The following is a 19363-nucleotide window of genomic DNA, read 5'->3' as shown; positions in this document are numbered from 1 at the left end:
ACTCCATTATTTACACTTCCAGACACTTAACCTACAGCATGAGTATCCTCCAAATATAAAATGAAGCTCTATTCTGAAATGTGTTTTTTTCCCAAGAATGTCATTTTATATAATAAACTGACATTACAAATAATGAACATAATCGTGTGTTCTTTTTGAGCCAATGATGTACTAAATAGGAAATATAGGGTTTTAAACTTCTGTTTATTCTCATTTTGTGACCTATTCATTTTAATATTTATTCTATTTTAAAAATTGTAGACTGCACAAAAGTAAATATTTCTCCTCTGATGGCATGACAGCAACCTAAGATTATCCACATATCAATTTTTCTAACATAGAGCAGAAATAACTCATTCTCATTTTAACTCCCTTTTTTGCTGTCTAGTCACAGCTGACTTATGACAACCCCAAAGTATTTTCAAGGCAAGAGACATTCAGAGGTGGTTTGCCACCGCCTGCTTCTGGCTCTGGTATTCCTTGGCGGTCTCCCATCCAAATACTGACCAGGGGTGACCCTGCTTAGCGTCTGAGATCTGATGAGATCAGGCTAGCCTGGGCTATACAAATTAGGGCATTTTTTTTTATTTGCTTAAAAAAAAAAGGATTTTGCAAGATCATGTTTTAGCCAACTGATAATTTTTAATGTAATTTTCCCCCTGTAAACAAAATACAAAAGTTTTTTGGTTGGACATTTTAAAAATACACTTACAATTCAGTTTCAGTTTTGATTGTACTACAAGTGATTTGTGAGTTGATGTTCTGAGCTACTTCAGTTTAAAATACTCCTAGCACTAACTTGCTACATTTTCTTTCTGTCTACATTGGTATATGAATTTCCCCATTCTTATGGACTACGTCAACAATACTGTGAACTAAATCCACACTATTGTGTCTTAACTGGCGCCTTTTAAAAGCATGTCAAATTTTTCTAAGACATGGAAGACAAACCAATAACAATAAAGTGCCATCAATTTACAACCAATGTATAAGTGACCCTCATGGGGTTTTCAAGGCAAGGGACTAAAAGGTGGTTTGCTATTGCCTGCCTCTGCATAATGATCCTGGTGTTCCTTGGAGGTCTCCCATTCAAATACTAACCACAGGCAACCCTGGCTGACCATGGAAGTTTAAAATTAGAATCACAGAATCATAGAATTGGAAGAGACCTCCAGGGTCATTTAGTCCAACCCCCTGCACAATGAAGGAAACCCACAAATACCTACCCCGAATTCACAAATACCTACCCCAAAATTAGTTTAGGACATTTTCTTCAAATTATTAATGTATTCCGTTCATACCCCACATTTCATTCCAATGAGAACCAAAGCAGCTTACATCACTGTCCCCTCCTCCACTTTATCCTCACAACAATCCTACAAGTTAGGCTGGCTGACAGAGTGTGATTGGCCCAAGGTTCCATGGCAGAGTGGGGATTTGAGTTTAGGCCTCCCAAATCCTAGTCTGACATTCTAACCACCAGGACACACTGGCTGTACTAAGTGTCTCAGGCTCAGCCACACCCAACAACAAATGTCTGAACATCAGATTCTGCAGAAACAGTATCTATATAAGTAGGATATAGAATAAACTATTTTCCACTATGTTAGATTACAAGGCGAAGTTTCTTTTAACCAAACAGTTAACCCCTGCTACATTTTTGAATGTAGGGAATCTCAATCTATATGAATCTCAATCTATATAGAAGACAGTGTTGCCGATATATCACTGAAACTATATGCAAAATATGGTGATATACATTTCCAGGTACTTTGGGGGGGAATTCCTGGAAATACTGTCGAGATAAGCAATTCCATCTATTGTAGCGCTGGTGGGTTTGTTTCTACAAACAAGAATCTCTGGTTGGTTGGTTTTTTCCCAAATCAGTAGAGACTCTACTTAAGCCTTCTGCAAATCTTGACTCCTACAACACAGAGTTGGGACTTGAAGGTGTACTGCAGAAAAAAGTCCAATTCACTGGTCCCAGATCTTAAATTCATGCTATGAACAGGGCCACTCTAACATCCTTAGATTTAATCTAAAGTAATCCACATTAGGAATGGGAATAAACCACAAAAATGTGGTTCAGTTCGTGGTCAAACCACAAACCCACTTGGCTCACATACAAACCGGACTGGGTTTGTGAGGCTTGTGCATGAAACAGCTGAACCATAGGGACAGCTGCTTCAGGACTCAGTTGTTTCAGACTCTAAGCAGTTGAGCCAGACAGAGCAAACTGCTCCTGCAGCTCAGCCATTTAAAGGGGCTTTCTCAGGCACTGCCCAAGGAAGCCCCTTTAAACAGCTGAGCCATGCACAGCAGTTTATTCCACACAGCTCAGCTGTTTAAAGGGGCTTCCTTGGGTGCCAGCACTGCCCAAGAAAGCCCCTTTAAACAGCTGAGCAGCAGGAGCACTCAGCTATTTTCAGCCCAAAACAACTGAGCTACAGGAACAGGCTGCCCCAGTGGCTCAACTGTTTCCAATCTTTTAGCAGTTTTTGCAAGGAGGAAAAATTAAATTTCTTTTTGCTCCCCACAAACTGCCTTAAAAGTTTGTGGAGGTTCATAGCCATGCTGCAGAACCACCCAAAATCCATCACAAACAAAGGTTCGTGAACCAGTTTGTGCCCATCCCTAATCCACATGCATTTCTAAGTATGTAGTGACAATGACTGTCAATACTTAATGATTATTTAAAATGTGACACTTTAAAAACATGTGTATATACTGAAAACATACAGACTGAAATCCTGTATGCTAATATCATGATACAGTATTGCTTCTTAAAAGAAAATGTTACCTTGTTATTTAACATAGCGGGATTGCTTCTAATATACGGGATTGTTTATAGTTTGAATCATTTGTTTCTGGAATATTTCCAACATTATTCCCCCCCCCCCAAAAAAAAATCCCATAGTAAGAAAACGGGAATAACTATATTATCCCAAATAGCAATTGGTTCATAGATTATTAAAGCAAACTACAACAGACTGACAACAGAAACCTGAAAGCTAGCCAAACGCTACAATACTGGATTATAGAGAACCCATTCTGAATTCTTTCCAGCTTAGTATTCAAATCAAGAAACATTCACATTATGTTTACTGATTATTCTAAAAAAGGGGGGGGGGGGGCTGGGTGTCAGAAAAAAGGCTTTAGAACTAGCAGGTTGGAACCAGACCAACATTTACTTATTTATTACACTTGTATCCCGCCATATCCCACAAAGCCCCTTTAGCTTGGTCTGCCCAGCTCAGCTGTTTACAGCCTGAAACAACTGAGTTGTGAGAGCAGGCTGCCCCCACAGCTCAGCTATTTCAGGCATGAACCTTACCTACCTTTCCACAGGCAGAAGTCCTTGCACCGCTCCCTCCAATGACAGCCCTGAACACTCCACAAACCCCTGTTCTTCTGGGAGAGGGGACCAAAAACAAGAAGGGGGGCATTTCAGGCTGTAGCAGGAAAACAGAGCTCTGCTGGCAAAAATACCCAAATCCATGGAAACGTTAGCTTGGATCCAAGCCAATCATAATAATGAATTCACGCAAGCTAGGCATAATTTGTCAATAGCTCACTCTAGTACAAGTAAACAATAATAAGCATTTACAGAGTGCATTTCAATCATTCAAAACAGTTCACATGTAGCTGAAGTCCTATAAGGCAGCTCAGCATTAACCCTGTTTGCAGAAGGGAGTGGGGGCAAAACCAGGAAATTAACCCACCCACTCTGGAAATATTTGGCCAAGGAAAATGTAAACCCATAGATTTCCTAAGTCAGTATGCAACATATATGCCTTATGGCACTACTGAACTAGGCGCTGTACAAAAAACCAAAAATGATACAGTGCTTGCCCATAGGGTTTTAAATGACACAAAGAAATAAAGAGGGGGGCTGTATACATCAAAGTGAAAGAAAGGGTACCTAAAAACCCCGTGGGGAAGAATATCCTATTACAACTTTGCTCATTGCTGGAGAACTTGTCAAACAACCACTTAAGACATGATTCAGCGACAGCCCAGGCTACCCTGATCTTGTCAGATCTTGGACGCTAAGAAGGATTGACCCTGGCTGGTATTTGGATGGGAAATTTCCAAGGAATAACAGAGTTGTGATGTAGAGGCAGGCAATGGCTGAACACCTCTTGACTTGAAAGCTGCCATGAATTAGCAGTGACTTGACAGCGGTGGGGGCGGGGGGACCATCAGAAGTAACCCCACATTTGTAAGAATAAGGTTAGGAGAGCACTTTTACATTTCACCTATAAAAAAAGAATTTTAAGATTTTGGCCCTTGCATTAGCCATTACTTGACTAGAACATAAGAGAAGCCATGTTGGATCGGGCCAATGATCCATCCAGCCCAACACTATGTCACACATTGGCCAAAAAACCAGGTGCCATCAAAAGGCCCACCAGTGGGGTCAGGATACTAGAAGCCCTCCCGCTGTTGCCCCCCCCAGCACCAAGAATACAGAACATCACTTGAACTAGACAGAGAGTTCCATCTATACCTTGTGGCTAATAACCACTGATGGACCTCTGCTCCATGTTTATCCAATCCCCTCTTGAAGCTGTCCTTGCATGTAGTTGCCACCACCTTCTGTGGCATTGAATTCCATGTGCTAATCACTCTTTGGGTGAAGAAGCAGTCTGGACATGATCAGTCAAACTGCATGCCAAGGAGCCATTCATCAACAGCAACAGCCAGTGATTCAATGTTACACATTAAAACTGAATATTTCAGTAGCATGATGCAGTAACTCTTTGAAAGACTAAAAATCAATATCGCTCACTTTATAAAGAACAAGACTTTTACTACAGAAAAGATTAACAAGGAAAATCCAAGTGCTTCCCAGCCTTTTTAGATGATGGTTAAAGAGCCAAGATATATCCATTAATAAATACCACAGTGATTCATCAATATCTCAGTATCATATGGCTCAAGCTGCAAATACGCAAAATCCAAAGAGGTTATGGGGCCTTACATATAAAAAGACTTTCTGCAACCAAGGAGCACTGCCACTTGCTATCTTCTCAGTCTTCAGCCAACCAAAATGCCACTTCTTTCCCCTCCTCTTTCTGTTGCTCCTTCTTCTTTCTTGCACTTCTCAAGCAAATCACTACTTTCCCCCCTAGACCAGCCCATGATTCCAGGGACCATGACCAATGTTCCCTCTAAGCTGTAGAGTCTTGTGAGCAAAAATTCTACTTTGTGAGCTACTGGCATTAAAGTTGTGAGCTACTGCATAAATTAGTGTGCTTTGGGGTCAACCTTCCTGAGCTAAGACAAAAATGTGTGAGCTGGAGGCCAAAAATCTGTGAGCTAGCTCATGCTAACTCAGCTTAGAGGGAACATTGACCAGGACCTCCGGAGCGCCACAAAATGTCCTCTTCCCCTCTCAGACTCCATCTCCTTCCAAGTCTCTTTTGTGCCAGCATGAAGCTGGAACTTTCTGAAATACAGCTTAAGGAACTAGTTACCATCTCTACACTTCCTCCTATCTTTTCCCCCCCAACATATCAGTGTAAGCATCAGCTATGTGTTCAATAAAGAAAATACCTGCTCTCTCAGAATCTTCTTCATTTTCACACCAGGGAAATATAAAAAAGGATGGGTTTCCCACCTTCTTTATATGTAATGATTTTGTTTCCTCTTCTACAGACAATCCAGATACCAATAAGAGTCAAACATAAATCATGATCTCTCTTAAAGTTTCATTAAGCATTTCTGAGATACTATGGTAATACAAATATACAATCAACCTGAATGGTAAGGGGCATGAAACATGAGCTGGGATAGGTTCTGATTGGCTTTTCTCCCCACTGACATGCTTATGCTTCTGAAAATATCTCATGGCACTCACACTAATGCCATGCTTAGTGCAGAGGTACCAGGCAACAGGTACTAGGCTGAAGACTAAAATCAACAGGAGAGAGGTGTGGCACCATGTCATGCTACAACCTGCTAAAAGGCCAGTGCTTCAGTAATAAACAGAAACTGCATTCATGTGATGCAGCAAACCTTGCCATCATTTGAGCTACTAGCCCCTGACCTAAACCATGTGAATGTTTCTATATCTATGCAGTAAAATGCAGAGGAGAACAAGAATCACACAGGAACCTCCAAATCATAACTTCCACTTAAGTTTTACAACCACTGGACCATCCCTTTTACCCCATGCCTCACTTCAGAGGAGCCAAATATTACTCTGCATGGATGGAATTCCTGACATCGCAGAATATCCAGTTCAGAGACAATTCCTACAGAAATAACTTGGCATGAAATGTTCTTCAGAAGCATTGGCCACTGAAAAGAATCTAGAGTTCTGCATACATCTTTGGCAAAGATTATTTCAGGCAGAGGTGTAGAAATTTTTCTCCCGTCCTTAATTTTTCTGCACAAAATTTCCCGTTTCTAAAGATTCTTTGTTTCATAAAATTCAGAACACTGAATGGATGCCACTGCAAACAGAACACTAGGCCAACATAACTGTTTTTCACAGTTGAAGTTAATGTTTTTTAGATTATTATCCCTAGGAAAAGAGAAAGAGTTCAAATATGTTTCACTGATTTGTAAACTTTTGGGGAGTGCAATACAACCACACATACTGTGAAATCCCCAAGGGGTAGGTAGCCCTACATTCTTGGGGCTCAGAGATTAGAGCTCTGGACTTGGACCAAAAGCACACTAGAGACAGTTGCCTCAGGGCATATAAACATTTCAAACAAATATTTCAGTTCAAGTATTTCTTGCTATTGGGACATAAAATTTTAAAATGTTGTTTATTAAATGGTAGTCAAAATAAATACGCAAAATAAAACCACACTATTTATGACACCAGAAAATGTTCTGATTTGTCCATGCTTTAGGTACTAAGATCTTTACAGGAATGCATGAGCACATTTGTAGAAAGGAAGATGTGAGAAAGAAGGATTCATAGGCCACTGTAAAGAAAATGTCAAACTATTATGGTATGAACCCTGATCACTTACAAGCCTCCTTACCTCATTCCTATCTCTCACATTTTGATTGTCACTCACATTTCCTACCTTGCCTCTAATTAGCATAAAAGCTCTTCACAATCAGCAGTTGATCTACTAATGCCTGGAATCTCAACATACACTCTTTATATGGAACTCTTGGGTACTGTTTTACACACAAAGAAAAGTTTGGTGGACAGATGCTGCAGGTGAGATACTGCACAGAGCACAGAAGTGAAGATACAGAATACAATGAAGGGAAATGGCTAAAGGGATGCAGATTTGATAGACCAAAGCAGAGGGGAGAGCATAATTCTAGAACAGAAGAAACAGTGAAATGCCTGGAAAAGGACAAAACCTGTAACAAAAACAATGTAAACTACATTTCTCAACAATGAACAGAAAAGGGTGAATACAGATATTTTAAAAACCCTAAAAATCAGATTGTTAAACAGAATTATATAACCTGTCAGTTTAAAACAGTATCTGAATGCAACACAAACATATACTAAATCCTTTAGAACTACATCCATGACTAACACACATATTGAGTTTAAGCCTGCTTGTCTCTGTAGAACAAAACACTTGGGGCAAAATATATGAATGTTGAGGTCAAGCATTACCAGAAGGACACAGATTTTTGGCTTGTTTAAACTATTAGTCAAACAGCATGGACATTTACTTGTCACAGAGGAGCACTGACCCTTCCTCCTGAAAAGTTCTGGATGCTTAGCTTTAAACAGAGTGAACTTACTTTGTGTCCCCAATACAGACAGCTTTAAAAGAGGACTGGACAGATTTCATGGAGGCCATGTCTATCAGGGCTACTAGTCATGGTGATTAAAGAGAATCTCCACATTCAGAGGTAATAAACTTCCAAATATTAGTGCCAGGAGGCAACATCAGGGGAAGGCTTTGGCCTCTGGGGCCTATGGCTGGCCCTCTGGAGTAACTGGCTGACCACTGTATGAGACCAGATGCTGGACTAGATGGACCACTGGTCTGATCCAGCATGGCTCTTCTTATGTCCTTATGTGTATACAGATAAACAGAAATCCAGAGTTTTATAATTGTTCTGCTAGGCAGATTATCAGCTCTGCTGTACAAAAGGCATGGGGGCCAGCATCATCAAAACTTTCAGATAAGGTATCAGGGTAGCATAAAGATTTGAAATAGTTGCTTAGAAATACAGCAACCATGACATGCATGCTTGCTCAGGAAATGATGAAATGCAGATCAAGAAACTTTTTTCATTTAATTTAAGCCATGATTTAAACAAACCTGCCCTGATCATGAAACTACATATGCGCCCATGTTATTTTGCTCTGTACATGTTTACCCACATGACAAAGTCAGCATTAATTTAAAACAAGGATGGCACAAGAGAAGGTTTCAAACTTTGCATCATTATTTGACTTTGCATATAGCCGTGTCTGTTTATACTGCAAAGACAGCTTTGCCACTAATTCTTAGCAGCTGCCATGAATGAAGCAGCCCAGATAGTCTTGTAGCATTAGAGCGCTCACCTGAGGACAAAAGCTGATCATCACAGATGAATAGATAAATTATGAGGCTATGCAATGGGTTATTAAGTAGGATGAAAGGGACATGTCTTCAGCCACAGAAATAAGAGACACTGATATATTAGCTCTTACTTGGGTCTCTAAAGTGCACAGAAATTAGTTTAACTACAGTTGCTTATAATAAATGGCTTGCCAGGAGAACGTTTGTAAACACACGTATCACCCTTCACAGTCTTGCTTCTATTTGCTTTGCTACAGCTGGGAAATTTATTGACCAACTGCAATACCATAAGCCAGGTATGAAAGAATGTGAAGTGGCAGTTCAAGTCAAAACTCGCACTATTGACCTCAATTGACTACCAAAGGAAGGAATCTGTTAATACTTCTTTCCTCGCCACAAAAGGACATTTGTGAGGTTTTAATTTTCAATTTTGTGACAGCTGTATTAAATATTATGGAAACTGCCCTGACTGAGTCAATCATCGTTCTGCGTAAGTTGCACTTGGGTTTTCTGTGCCAGTCAGGTAAAAGTGCTAAGTCGTGAACTGGAATCAACAGTTACATCATGAATTGCAGGGTACAGATCACTCACCCTTAAAAATATATATCTTTTACCCCCACACTATCCCTGTCCATAAGTCTGCCGGTTCTATGCCTTCTCAATGTCCATATGTTAACCCATTCAAAAGGGAAGATAGGGGATCTTCATTTCTTCTAATCAGTGCTTATAAAACATCACCACCACAGAATCACAGTCTTGTACTTAAGTTTTGCACAGCTGCAAAGAAAATGTGGAATGAATTTTCCATTAAAGGCTTTGCTCCCCAATAGACTGGTCTATCTGGGCCCAGGGACCTGAATGAAAAATCTATCCATTTTGATTTAATTTATATGTATTATATTTATGAGATAGTTTAATTTTGATATGCCTCATTTATTGTTATTGTAATGTTTTAATGTTGTAAACTGCCCTGACCCCACTTGCGGGATACAGCAGGGTATAAATCGCAAATTAAGTTAAATTAAAAATTAAGTCCCATGTTTTCCTTGCAACTTTGGAGTGGAGTTTCACTTTTTCAGTGTTTATGGCCAGTTGAAGCTCCATGCATCTAAAGGTTTGATGCTTTGAGCCAGCTTGTCTCTGCTGAATGGACCTGAGAACTGGTACCTAGTGAGTACTCTAACCTGGGAATCCACAGCCAAAGGAGGATACTACACTGGAGAGCCATCACCAATCTGAGTTGATCCAAGGGAAGTGGGGGGAGAGAAGTTTGCAATGCCCCACCATTTCATGTTTTCCTAGGGTCAGAGCATTTTATATTTTTAGCTTATATTTTTACTTTCTGCTGTGATCCCTGTGCTTTTTCTTGATGTTTTATTTTAAAACTGCATTGCCAGATCCCACTATCCCCCCACCTTTCCATTTTAAATAAATATCACAAGAGTTTTAAGCATGTTTGTATTTTAAGTTAAGAATAATATATTTAACTGTGTTTATCCATATCCTTTATAAATCTATTATCTTCGCTATCTGGCATTACATTTTATGACATGCATGGAAAGGCCCATTGGTGTAAAATCCAGCCCTTGTAACAAATGAGTTCAACACCCCTAATTTTAAAGGATGCTGCTGGCAGTCCCAAAGATGATGCCTCTGGGATCTTATAAACTACCTAAACCAGGTACATACTGCATTGAGACAAGGCTGAAAGGCAGTATACAAATTACCTCAATAATACAATGCACACATGAATTAACACTCAACTACTTGCTAACAGTGCCAAGATTATATGCGATACAATCTTGGTGAATTCTGCCATAAGGCATATTAACAAGATGTCTATATCAGGGTAGGTGAGCTTTTGGCCTAAGTGCTAGAAAAAGACTCAACATCCACCTGTGAAGACACTGATGCGCCAGCAAACAGAAAGGAGCGGGGAGGACCGTACTTGGCCCCAAACAATGGAAGCCAACCCACTGGCACTGAGGACCTCAGGGGTTCACTTCAGACCTAGATGGTGATTAAATTGGACAAGGGGCCAATGGAAAAGCCATACCTGTATCCTTCCGGGGCACTACCAGAACATCAGGGGTCCGAGTTAATTGCTTGGGCAGAGAACTACCCTTTGACTCTAGTATGCTTCTTTAAGAGCAGAAAGATTTTCCCGCTACAAAAATCTGTCACAAGTACCAGTAGTTGTAAAGTCATGTGCTGACACAGTTCAGAATATTTAATAACTTCACACCTTAAAAGGAAAAAAAGTCACAGAAATAACTCAAGTTTCCCTTAAGAAGAACTTGCACCAGAAGTATACTTCAGCTTTTCCCCAACTATTTTAGTACAATTTTTAATAGCAATTTAAATATCACCTGTAGCACTAGATGGTAACACACACATATTTCAAGAGACAGATAGACAGATAAACAGACAGACAAACAGACCGATCTGCTATGCAAGGCAAGCGTCTACAGGGTCTCTCTGCATGACTGCAGCTGAATTCATAGCATTGGGCCAATGTAACAATTCAAAGAGTTACACACCAGGAGGCTTGTTCTACGCAAAGCATTACACAAAACGCTTGCAGGCATAAAGACAGAGAAAAGTTAGAGGAATCACAACATTAAGCACAATAATGTCAACCAAGAAATACATGCACACACACCCCTTTTCACCAAGGTGACCACCAGAGACAGAGATCATCTTTAAAACTTCTTAAACATCAAGACCCGTAATCCAAACAAACCTCAGGATGCTGACTAAAATACAAAACTTCAAAGAGTAATTTTTTTTTTGCCAGCACTTATAGGATTTGGCTGCCAGCTTTACTAGAGTGACCTAGAAAACATTATAACGTAAAGTTCTACAACAGAATATAGCCTCTATTGAGGCCATTTTAGACAAACTGCCTTTCATTGGCCAAGGAGAGGGCAAATTCAGGTTCAATCAGTGTAACAGGAAATTTAACATATCTCCCTTGCGGCTTTGTGATGAGACATGCGATATATGGAATAATTTATTAATCCATAAATAAATTATTGCCAGCTCTTTTTTCACAAAGTCACCAATCTTTTTGCTAATGCTTCTAGAACTATGGTGAGTACTTATTACAGTAATGGCCATACACCATTTTTCTAAAACATTCCAACTGACAACATGGAGGTTATTCCACTGGGAGCAGAACCCAAAAGCACTCAGTTCCAGAAAACACACCTGTCAATAATTCCCTCTTTCAAAGAGTACACAGGGAAATGACCTACCCACAGTAGTGTGGGTTACACACACCTTCATGCAACTACACCATGTACGGCACTTAATAAGCACCAACAGGCTTATGCAAATATAGCTAGAGAACTTGCTTTAATGGAGACATACTATACACCCACACCAAACAACTCATCAGTGCTTTGGGTTTCTAAAGCAGATGTTGGGGAAGCGTTTTAATTATTCAGTTGGCAATCTTATTACTGACGTCAGCAGATGACTCCAGGAAGTGAATCCTCTTAGCTGGTTAACGTATAACAAAGAGCAATACTCCCTACAGGAATGGAGAACCAGCTGCTCTCACATTTTAGTGCATTACTGTGTGTTATTAAGAGTACATATTTACATTAGCAAGACACCCGCTTTCTCCACCACAATCCACATGCAGCCAGGCCTATGAAAGTTATGCTTCTATGAAAAACAAACCTCCTTCCAAAGAAACCAAATCATAACCAACGCACAGAAGGAAACAGAGAATTTTGAAAAAAAACACACACAGAAATATGCATGTTACAATAAGTAGCCCTGTGGGCACCTTGAACTAATGAATTTATTGTGGCATAAGCTTTCATGAGCCACATCCCACTTTGTCAATATGTACCTTGACAGTCCTAAATGTAACTTCCCGTTCCCACAACTTATACCACTAAAGTCTGTTACCCTTAGCAGTAAATCTTGATCAAGGCAAAAGTAACCAAATCATTTACTTTGGACCAATATACACATTATAGAAACAAACACATGCTGCCCAGCATTTCAGAATACCACACTGACTTGGTACAACTTACAAGTGTTGGTACAACTCACAAGTCCCCTTCCAGGAGCAATTCTTTAAACATTACCTGTCTAAATGCTCTTCCCCTAGGTCAGATATTTAAACCTGCAGTATGCTTTTTATTGTCAGTGTGCTTAACACCATGCTATAAGGCTGTCGCAAAATTGCAGGACAATTTTCCAGAGCCTCCTTATTCCTTCGGACACTTGGTCTCCCATATTCACACCCTTAACAACAAAAGTCGGGGGGGGGGGGGGGAATGAAACACCAAGTACTGGCAAATGAGCGGAACTCGAGTGCCTGCTTCTCCTTTCCTCTGCTCCACCCATTTCAGGTGGAACACACTGAGAAGGGTCATGGGATTAATTCGACATTTCAGGCTAAACTCGGACTGGCATCAGGCCACAGATACTCTGGTGCCGTATTTTTTACTTGCAATGTCATTTGCAGTCTCTTTACCACATCTAGTCTCCTATGATCTAGGCAGTGTAAAATTAACAAACAAAACATTCAGAATACAGTACAATCATCAGCAAAAATGGCTCATCTTGCAGTATGTTTACACAAAAAATATTGGCTATAATTCCCACAACACATGCAGGTTTCAGCTGTGACATCTCAGATGCAAGCAAATTCTAAAGGACCAAATCTTTAGCCTAAACCAGCCAGCCACTGAGTCCCAACCACAAACCATATCACAGGAAGGATCCCCTCACACACCCCTAAGCAGGCTTATTCTTGCTTCAAGACTGGTTTGTTGAAGAGCTGGCAGATGATATCACTTTGTATAATTGTATATAGATCTTGAGGGTGAACAATGTAGTGGCCCAATCTGTAGTGGACACCAAATCACAACAGACTGAGAAGTAGATCTTCCAAGAGGACCACTCCAAATTGTGTGAGTGGGCAATAACATGGTAAATGAAACTCAGTGCAGGTATGTGCCACATGATGTACACTGGAGCGAAAGATCCTAAATTTAAATATGTGCTGAGCAGGTGTCTGAACTGGCAGTAACTAAGTGAGAGATATATTGAGGTTGTAGCAGCTTGAGGAATATAATGTGTGGCAACTGTGAAAAAGGCAAGCAACTTGGCTGGGATTATTACAAAAAAAGCTGAAGAGGAAAAAAGCCAATATTGTAACGCCCCTTATAGATCTATGGTGCAGACTCACTTGGAATACCACATGCATGTCTGATTGTGTATTTTAACATAATGCACAGCCTAGACAACCAAGATGATTAAGGAGACAGATCAGCCTTTCTTAGTAGGAAACATACCGATCTGAGGCTTTTTCAATTTAGAAAAAAGACAAATAAGAGAGGACATGGTCAGACAGAGGTTTAAAATATTTTGCACAAAATGAAAAAAGTGGATAGAAAATCCTCTCTCCCCCAATACTACAACTCAAAGACACACAACAAATCAAATGGACAATACATTCAGGAAGAACTTCCTGAAGCATTTATATCCCACCTTTCCACATGGCTCAAGGGATTCACTACTAATATAGTGATGGTCATGAGCTTAGATGGCTTTAAAAGAGGATTAGAGAAATTAATGGTGGCTAGATGCATCAATCAATAGCCATAATATCTGAAGAGAACCTCCACATCCAGAGGAAGTAAAACCAGTACTGGAAGGCAACATTAGAGCTTCCTATGCCATTTGTTGGCACGTCCAGACAAATGGCTGGCCACTGTGTGAAAACAGAACACTGAACTAGATGGACCATTCATCTAATCCAGCAGTACACCTCTTAAGTTCCCAACGTGGAGTCTACCAGCTGCAAACTTCCAAGCATGCAAAGCTCTCTGCTACCATGCTCACAAATTTATTCAGAAATCCAGGAAACTAATTCGGTGGCAACTTTCCAGGAAGTTCAAGTCTAAAAGTGACCTGGATCCATTTAGCTGCCCCCTCCCCAAGGTAAGGGGTTGTGCAATTCTACTCAGGAATAAAAAAAACACAGACTGTTGCCTTAATGGGAAATGCTGCATATGCAGGGAATGACAGGCTCTTCCTTCTGTCAACAAAGAAAAAGAAGAGCTGGTTTTTATAACTCCGCTTTTCTGTACCTTAAGAACTTTCAGAACAGCTTCCTCTCCTCACAACAGACACTTTGTGAGGCAGGTGGGGCTGAGAGAGTTCTGAGAGAACTGTGACTGGCCCAAGGTCACCCAGCAGGCTTCATATGGAGGAGGAGTGGGGAATCAAACCCAGTTCTCCAGATTAGAGTCCCCCACATGTAACCACTACATCACACTGGCACCACTGTTGAAGTACCATTTTCTTTATTCTCACAATTTAGACAGCACATAAAGGTATGAGGGAGAATCCTTAAAGCTCTTAATATGTACCTGCAACAGCTGTGAAATTCAGACCAAACAGTGTTATTCTAATGCCCAAGCCTGAATCTCAAAATCAAATGGGCCATTAGATACAACAGCTTATTTTACACAAACAAGTAAATCTACCTTATACAGAATGACACCAATGACCCATCAAGGTCAGTATTGCCTACTCAAACTAGCAGCTGCTCTCCAGTGTCTCAGGTCCCTGTTAAGGAGAGATGCTCTACCACTTGAGCCACAGCTCCTTCTTGCACCAAAATGCTACTATTTGCTCCCCACATTAGGAAATCAATTTTTAGTGTACTCAGTGCTTCAGAGGCATCCTGCTCCCCCCACCTCTCAAAAAATAATAAATGCAAGCACTGAAATAGATGGGGGAAAGAAAGCTCTATCACCTAGACAACTGATACGAAACTATTTCTGAACTCATCCTAGATCTCTCCCAACAGACCATCCAATTCTGTTATGAGTGGATCAAGTGGCACATGGGCACCACTATCTATCCCCCATTCTACTACATCTTCGTGGTGTCATGTTCTGCCTACATATCACAATTCAATACAGATCAGTACTATATTCCCAATTCCTGCCTCGATTTAAGCTCTTACTACATAACAGCCAAGATATTCCAACACAATGTTTACACAAACCCCCCCCCCCCCAATTTACAGTTCTGACTATAAGGTATGATTAATTTTCCTTTCCTTGACCCTAATTATCAGTTAGTTCTTGTTCTTGCCTAGGCCAAATCCAGACCTACACTAGCCCAGAAGCAGGATTCTTTTCACTCTTGAATAACACAGCACTGTCATCCTCTGCGTCATATCCACAGCGCCTTTGTTTGTGAGTCAATACTTACCCCACCCAGTCCTTCATTCAACATTTCCCTACCTCATGACAAGCCATGCATGCTGATGAACCCCATGGCAGGCCTACCCACTCAATTCAGAACTCTTACCTTTGAGATGCCCCAGAACAACACATATTTGCTTACAAGGCTCAATCCACCATTTCCTGGGTGATGGCATCTCCCCTACCCTACCACCTTGTTCCAAATCCTGCAAGTGCCTGCTGAAAGAAAACTACTGCTGTTCAGGACCTCCCCCATCTTAAAATCAGGAATTTAAAGGAGTTAATCTTTAATAATCTGAAAACATTCTGTGGCCTGTTCCCAAAATCCAACAATGCCTCTGCTATCCCTCCATGCCTCCACACTCATTCATCTGTCTCTTTCTTCTCCTCCCCAACTCATCCCCATTGTTGTCACCACTCCTAATCAATAGGCCATGATGCTGCCTCCACATTATTGATCATATGACTGGAGGTGTTACACTGCTCTTCCAGCTCCTGGCTTTTCCTACTCGAGTCACTAATGCCTTCCTCATTTCCCACCTATACAACACGCAGGTCTCAGCTACCCACTCAAGAAGAAAACTGTCCCTAAACACCAGGCTTCACTCCTGTTGAGAGCCAGTTTGGTGTAGTGGTTAAGTGGGAAAACCAGGTTTGATTTCCCACTCCTCCGTTTGCACCTGCTGGAATAGCCTTGGGTCAGCCATAGCTCTTGCAGAGTTGTCCTTGAAAGGGCAGCTTCTGTGAGAGCTCTCTCAGCCCCACCCACCTCACAGGGTGTCTGTTGTGGGGGAGGAAGATAAAGGAGATTGTGCTCTGAGATTCGGAGTGGATGACAGGATATAAATCCAATATCACCTTGCTCTTCCTTTCACATTAGTCCCCCCCCCCCCGAAGATGAGCTATCCTTGCTCATGAAGCTGTGATACCCACCAGCCATCTGAAATTTTAGATTCTCCCAACCTCAAGCAGCATGCTCTAAAGCAGACCTTTCCGCTCACTCCAAAACTTTCCTACATTACTTCCCCTCTCTCTCTCTGCCCCCAGATGTTATTATGTGACAGGTGTGCACCAATACTCCCTCTAGTCTGTGGAGTCTTGTGAACAAAAATTCTACTTTGTGAGCTATTACCATTAAAGCTGTGAGCTACTGCATGAATTTATTTGTTCTGGGGCAGTTTTTCCTGAGCTAGGATAAAAATGTGTGAGCCAGAGGCTAAAAAAACCTGTGAGCTAGCTCACAGTAACTCAGCTTAGAGGGAACACTGGTGTGTGCCCTTTCCACACACACCCCACTGAGGAAAATATTGTCTTCCCAAATGCACATCTATGAATCTCTCCTCTCTTCTGCTTGTGCCTGGCTGCCCTCCCAACGCTTCTTCCACTTACCACCCACCCCTAAATGATATCTGACAGGTCTTGCAGCCCCTTCTTGTCCTTCCTAGCTAGGCCTTCCCAAGTCACAAACACATACACTATTTCCCTGTGTCTTTCCACCAGACACACCAGAGAATCCGTCTTTCCTCTCCGCCTCTGGAGGCCTCTTGAGAGCCAGTTTGGTATAGTGATTAAGTGCGCCGACTCTTGTCTGGAAGAACCAGGTTTGATTCCCCACTCCTCTGTTTGCAGCTGCTGGAATGGCCTTGGATCAGCCATAAATCTCGAAGAGCTGTCCTTGAAAGGGCAGCTGCTGGGAGAGCCCTCTCCGCCCCACCCACCTCACAGGGCGTCTGTTGTGGGGGAGGAAGATAAAGGAGATTGTGAGCCACTCTGAGATTTAGAGTGGAAGGCGGGATATAAATCATCTTCTTCATCGTGCCCGGCTCCCTCCAGCCGCTTCTCTCCCACTACCCACCCCGTCCTCACCCCACTCGAGGAAGTCGGAGACGAGCCTGTCCCGTCGGAGCGGCGAGTCGCGGCTGAACTCGGTGTAGAGGCCGACCAGGAGGTCGAGGAGCGCCTCCACGCTCAGGACGCTCTCGTGGCGCCGCGGCCCGTCCAGCAGCAGCTGCTCCAGCTTCTTCAGCCGCACCTTGGCCGACATGGTGGCGGCGGCGGCGCGGTCCGTCCAGGCAGGGGGGGGAAGAAGAAGGCCGCGCTGGGAGAGAAGCCGGGGAAGGAAGGGAAAGAGGGAGGAGAGGGAAGGGGAAGGGAGGAGGGAGGGAGGAGGCGCCGCAGCTGCTGCCCGGCCGCCGCCTCAGGCTCAGGGCAGCGGCATCTGCCTGGCCGGCCTCTCCTTCTCCTCCTCCTCCCTCAGCGCCGAAGGCCCCCGCGGCTCGGCTCGGCCGCTACGCCAGCATTTCGGCCGGCCTCCCCCAGCAGCAGCAGCAGCGGCTTCTTCTTCTTCTTGGGCTCCTTCAGGCTCAGCTCCAGGCCCGGCTGGTCCATGGGCCGGTCCCTCCCTTCAGCCCCGCCCCTCTCGCTTCGCCTGGCAACCGCCGAGGAGGAGGAGGAAGCGCGCCTCGGCCTGCCTCTGGATGGGTCACACTGAGCGAGGCTGGGCTGAGGCGGAGGAGCCCTTCGGCCGCCCAGAGCCTCTCCCCTCAGAGCGACGCCCACCGTCACTAAGGCCGGCGGCGGCGTCCCCCCCACCCCTTCCCGCGCACTGGCGTCTGGGATCGAGGTGGGGGAGAGGGAAAGGGAAGGCGGATGAGTGGGCTGGGGAGAAGCCGGAGGCAATTAGGCCTAAGCCGCTTGCCGTAGTTTTGCCAGGAATCTCACGACGGCGATGCTGTCACCGTTCGGGCAAGTCCGCGGCAGATTCGCCAGTGGCTCAAGCTGGGAAAACCGAAGCGCGCCTTTCGTTTCTGCAGCGCAGATTCCAGACTAGCCCAGCCGCTGGTGGATGATGTATCAGCAATTGCTAGAGTGACGGCTAGGCTTTGCGCCCAAGTCATCAAGCAGAAGAATAGTTTTAAATTATAGGCGCCTGCTCTTTTGGTGTAGACCAGGGGTGGCCAAACTGTGACTCGGGAGCAACATTTCACACAGGCTGTGTGGCTCTTAAAGCCTCCACCACCACATTGGCCAGCTTGGAGAATACATTTAAAGTTAAAGTTGCTTTCTTTCTACCTCTCTCTCCCTGTCTTGTGGGTCTAAAGCATCTGGTGTTCTTGTCTTATGGTCCTCAAACATCTGACATTTATTCTATGTGGCTTAGGGTTGTCAAGTCCCCTCTGCTCTCCGGCCTATTGTACCACAGAGTTCCCCCTCCCAAATGGCTAGAGCGTCTAGGAAAACTGTAGAGGTTTCCCAGAAATGCCTAGAAGAAGAAGAAGATATTGGATTTATATCCCGCCCTCCACTCCGAAGAGTCTCAGAGCGGTTCACAATCTCCTTTACCTTCCTCCTCCGCAACAGACACCCTGTGAGGTGGGTGGGGCTGGAGAGGGCTCTTACAAGCAGCTGCCCTTTCAAGGACAACCTCTGCCAGAGTTATGGCTGACCCAAGGCCATTCCAGCAGCTGCAAGTGGAGGAGCGGGGAATCAAACCCGGTTCTCCCAGATAAGAGTCCGCACACTTAACCATTACACCAAACTGGCTCTCCTAGAGCGGCCACCGTGCATCAGTACCAGCGCAATGATGTCACTTCCGGGTGATGTCATCGTGCCAAC

The 19363-nt window shown here is 43.1% G+C and overlaps 1 protein-coding gene across 7 annotated transcripts in view; it reads right to left on the bottom strand.

The window, feature by feature from the left end:
* Positions 1-18305, bottom strand: part of CDC42BPB (CDC42 binding protein kinase beta) — a 181788-nt gene extending 163483 nt beyond the window's left edge. For 4 of the 7 annotated variants that reach the window (XM_060263093.1, XM_060263094.1, XM_060263096.1 and 1 more), the window contains exon 1: positions 17615-17857. In XM_060263093.1, the coding sequence (XP_060119076.1) occupies positions 17615-17792 (178 nt within the window). In that variant the 5' untranslated portion in view covers positions 17793-17857. Of the gene's footprint in view, positions 1-17614 lie in introns of all 7 variants that reach the window. The other 3 variants (XM_060263092.1, XM_060263095.1, XM_060263091.1) reach the window with 2 other exon arrangements.
* Between the last annotated feature and the right edge of the window lie 1058 nt (positions 18306-19363).

The sequence above is a fragment of the Heteronotia binoei genome, chromosome 21 (assembly GCF_032191835.1).
Source record: "Heteronotia binoei isolate CCM8104 ecotype False Entrance Well chromosome 21, APGP_CSIRO_Hbin_v1, whole genome shotgun sequence".
NCBI classification, from domain to species: Eukaryota; Metazoa; Chordata; class Lepidosauria; order Squamata; family Gekkonidae; genus Heteronotia; species Heteronotia binoei.
The sequence above is the reverse complement of the archived record's forward strand: the minus strand, read 5'-3'. Positions and strand labels throughout refer to the sequence as shown.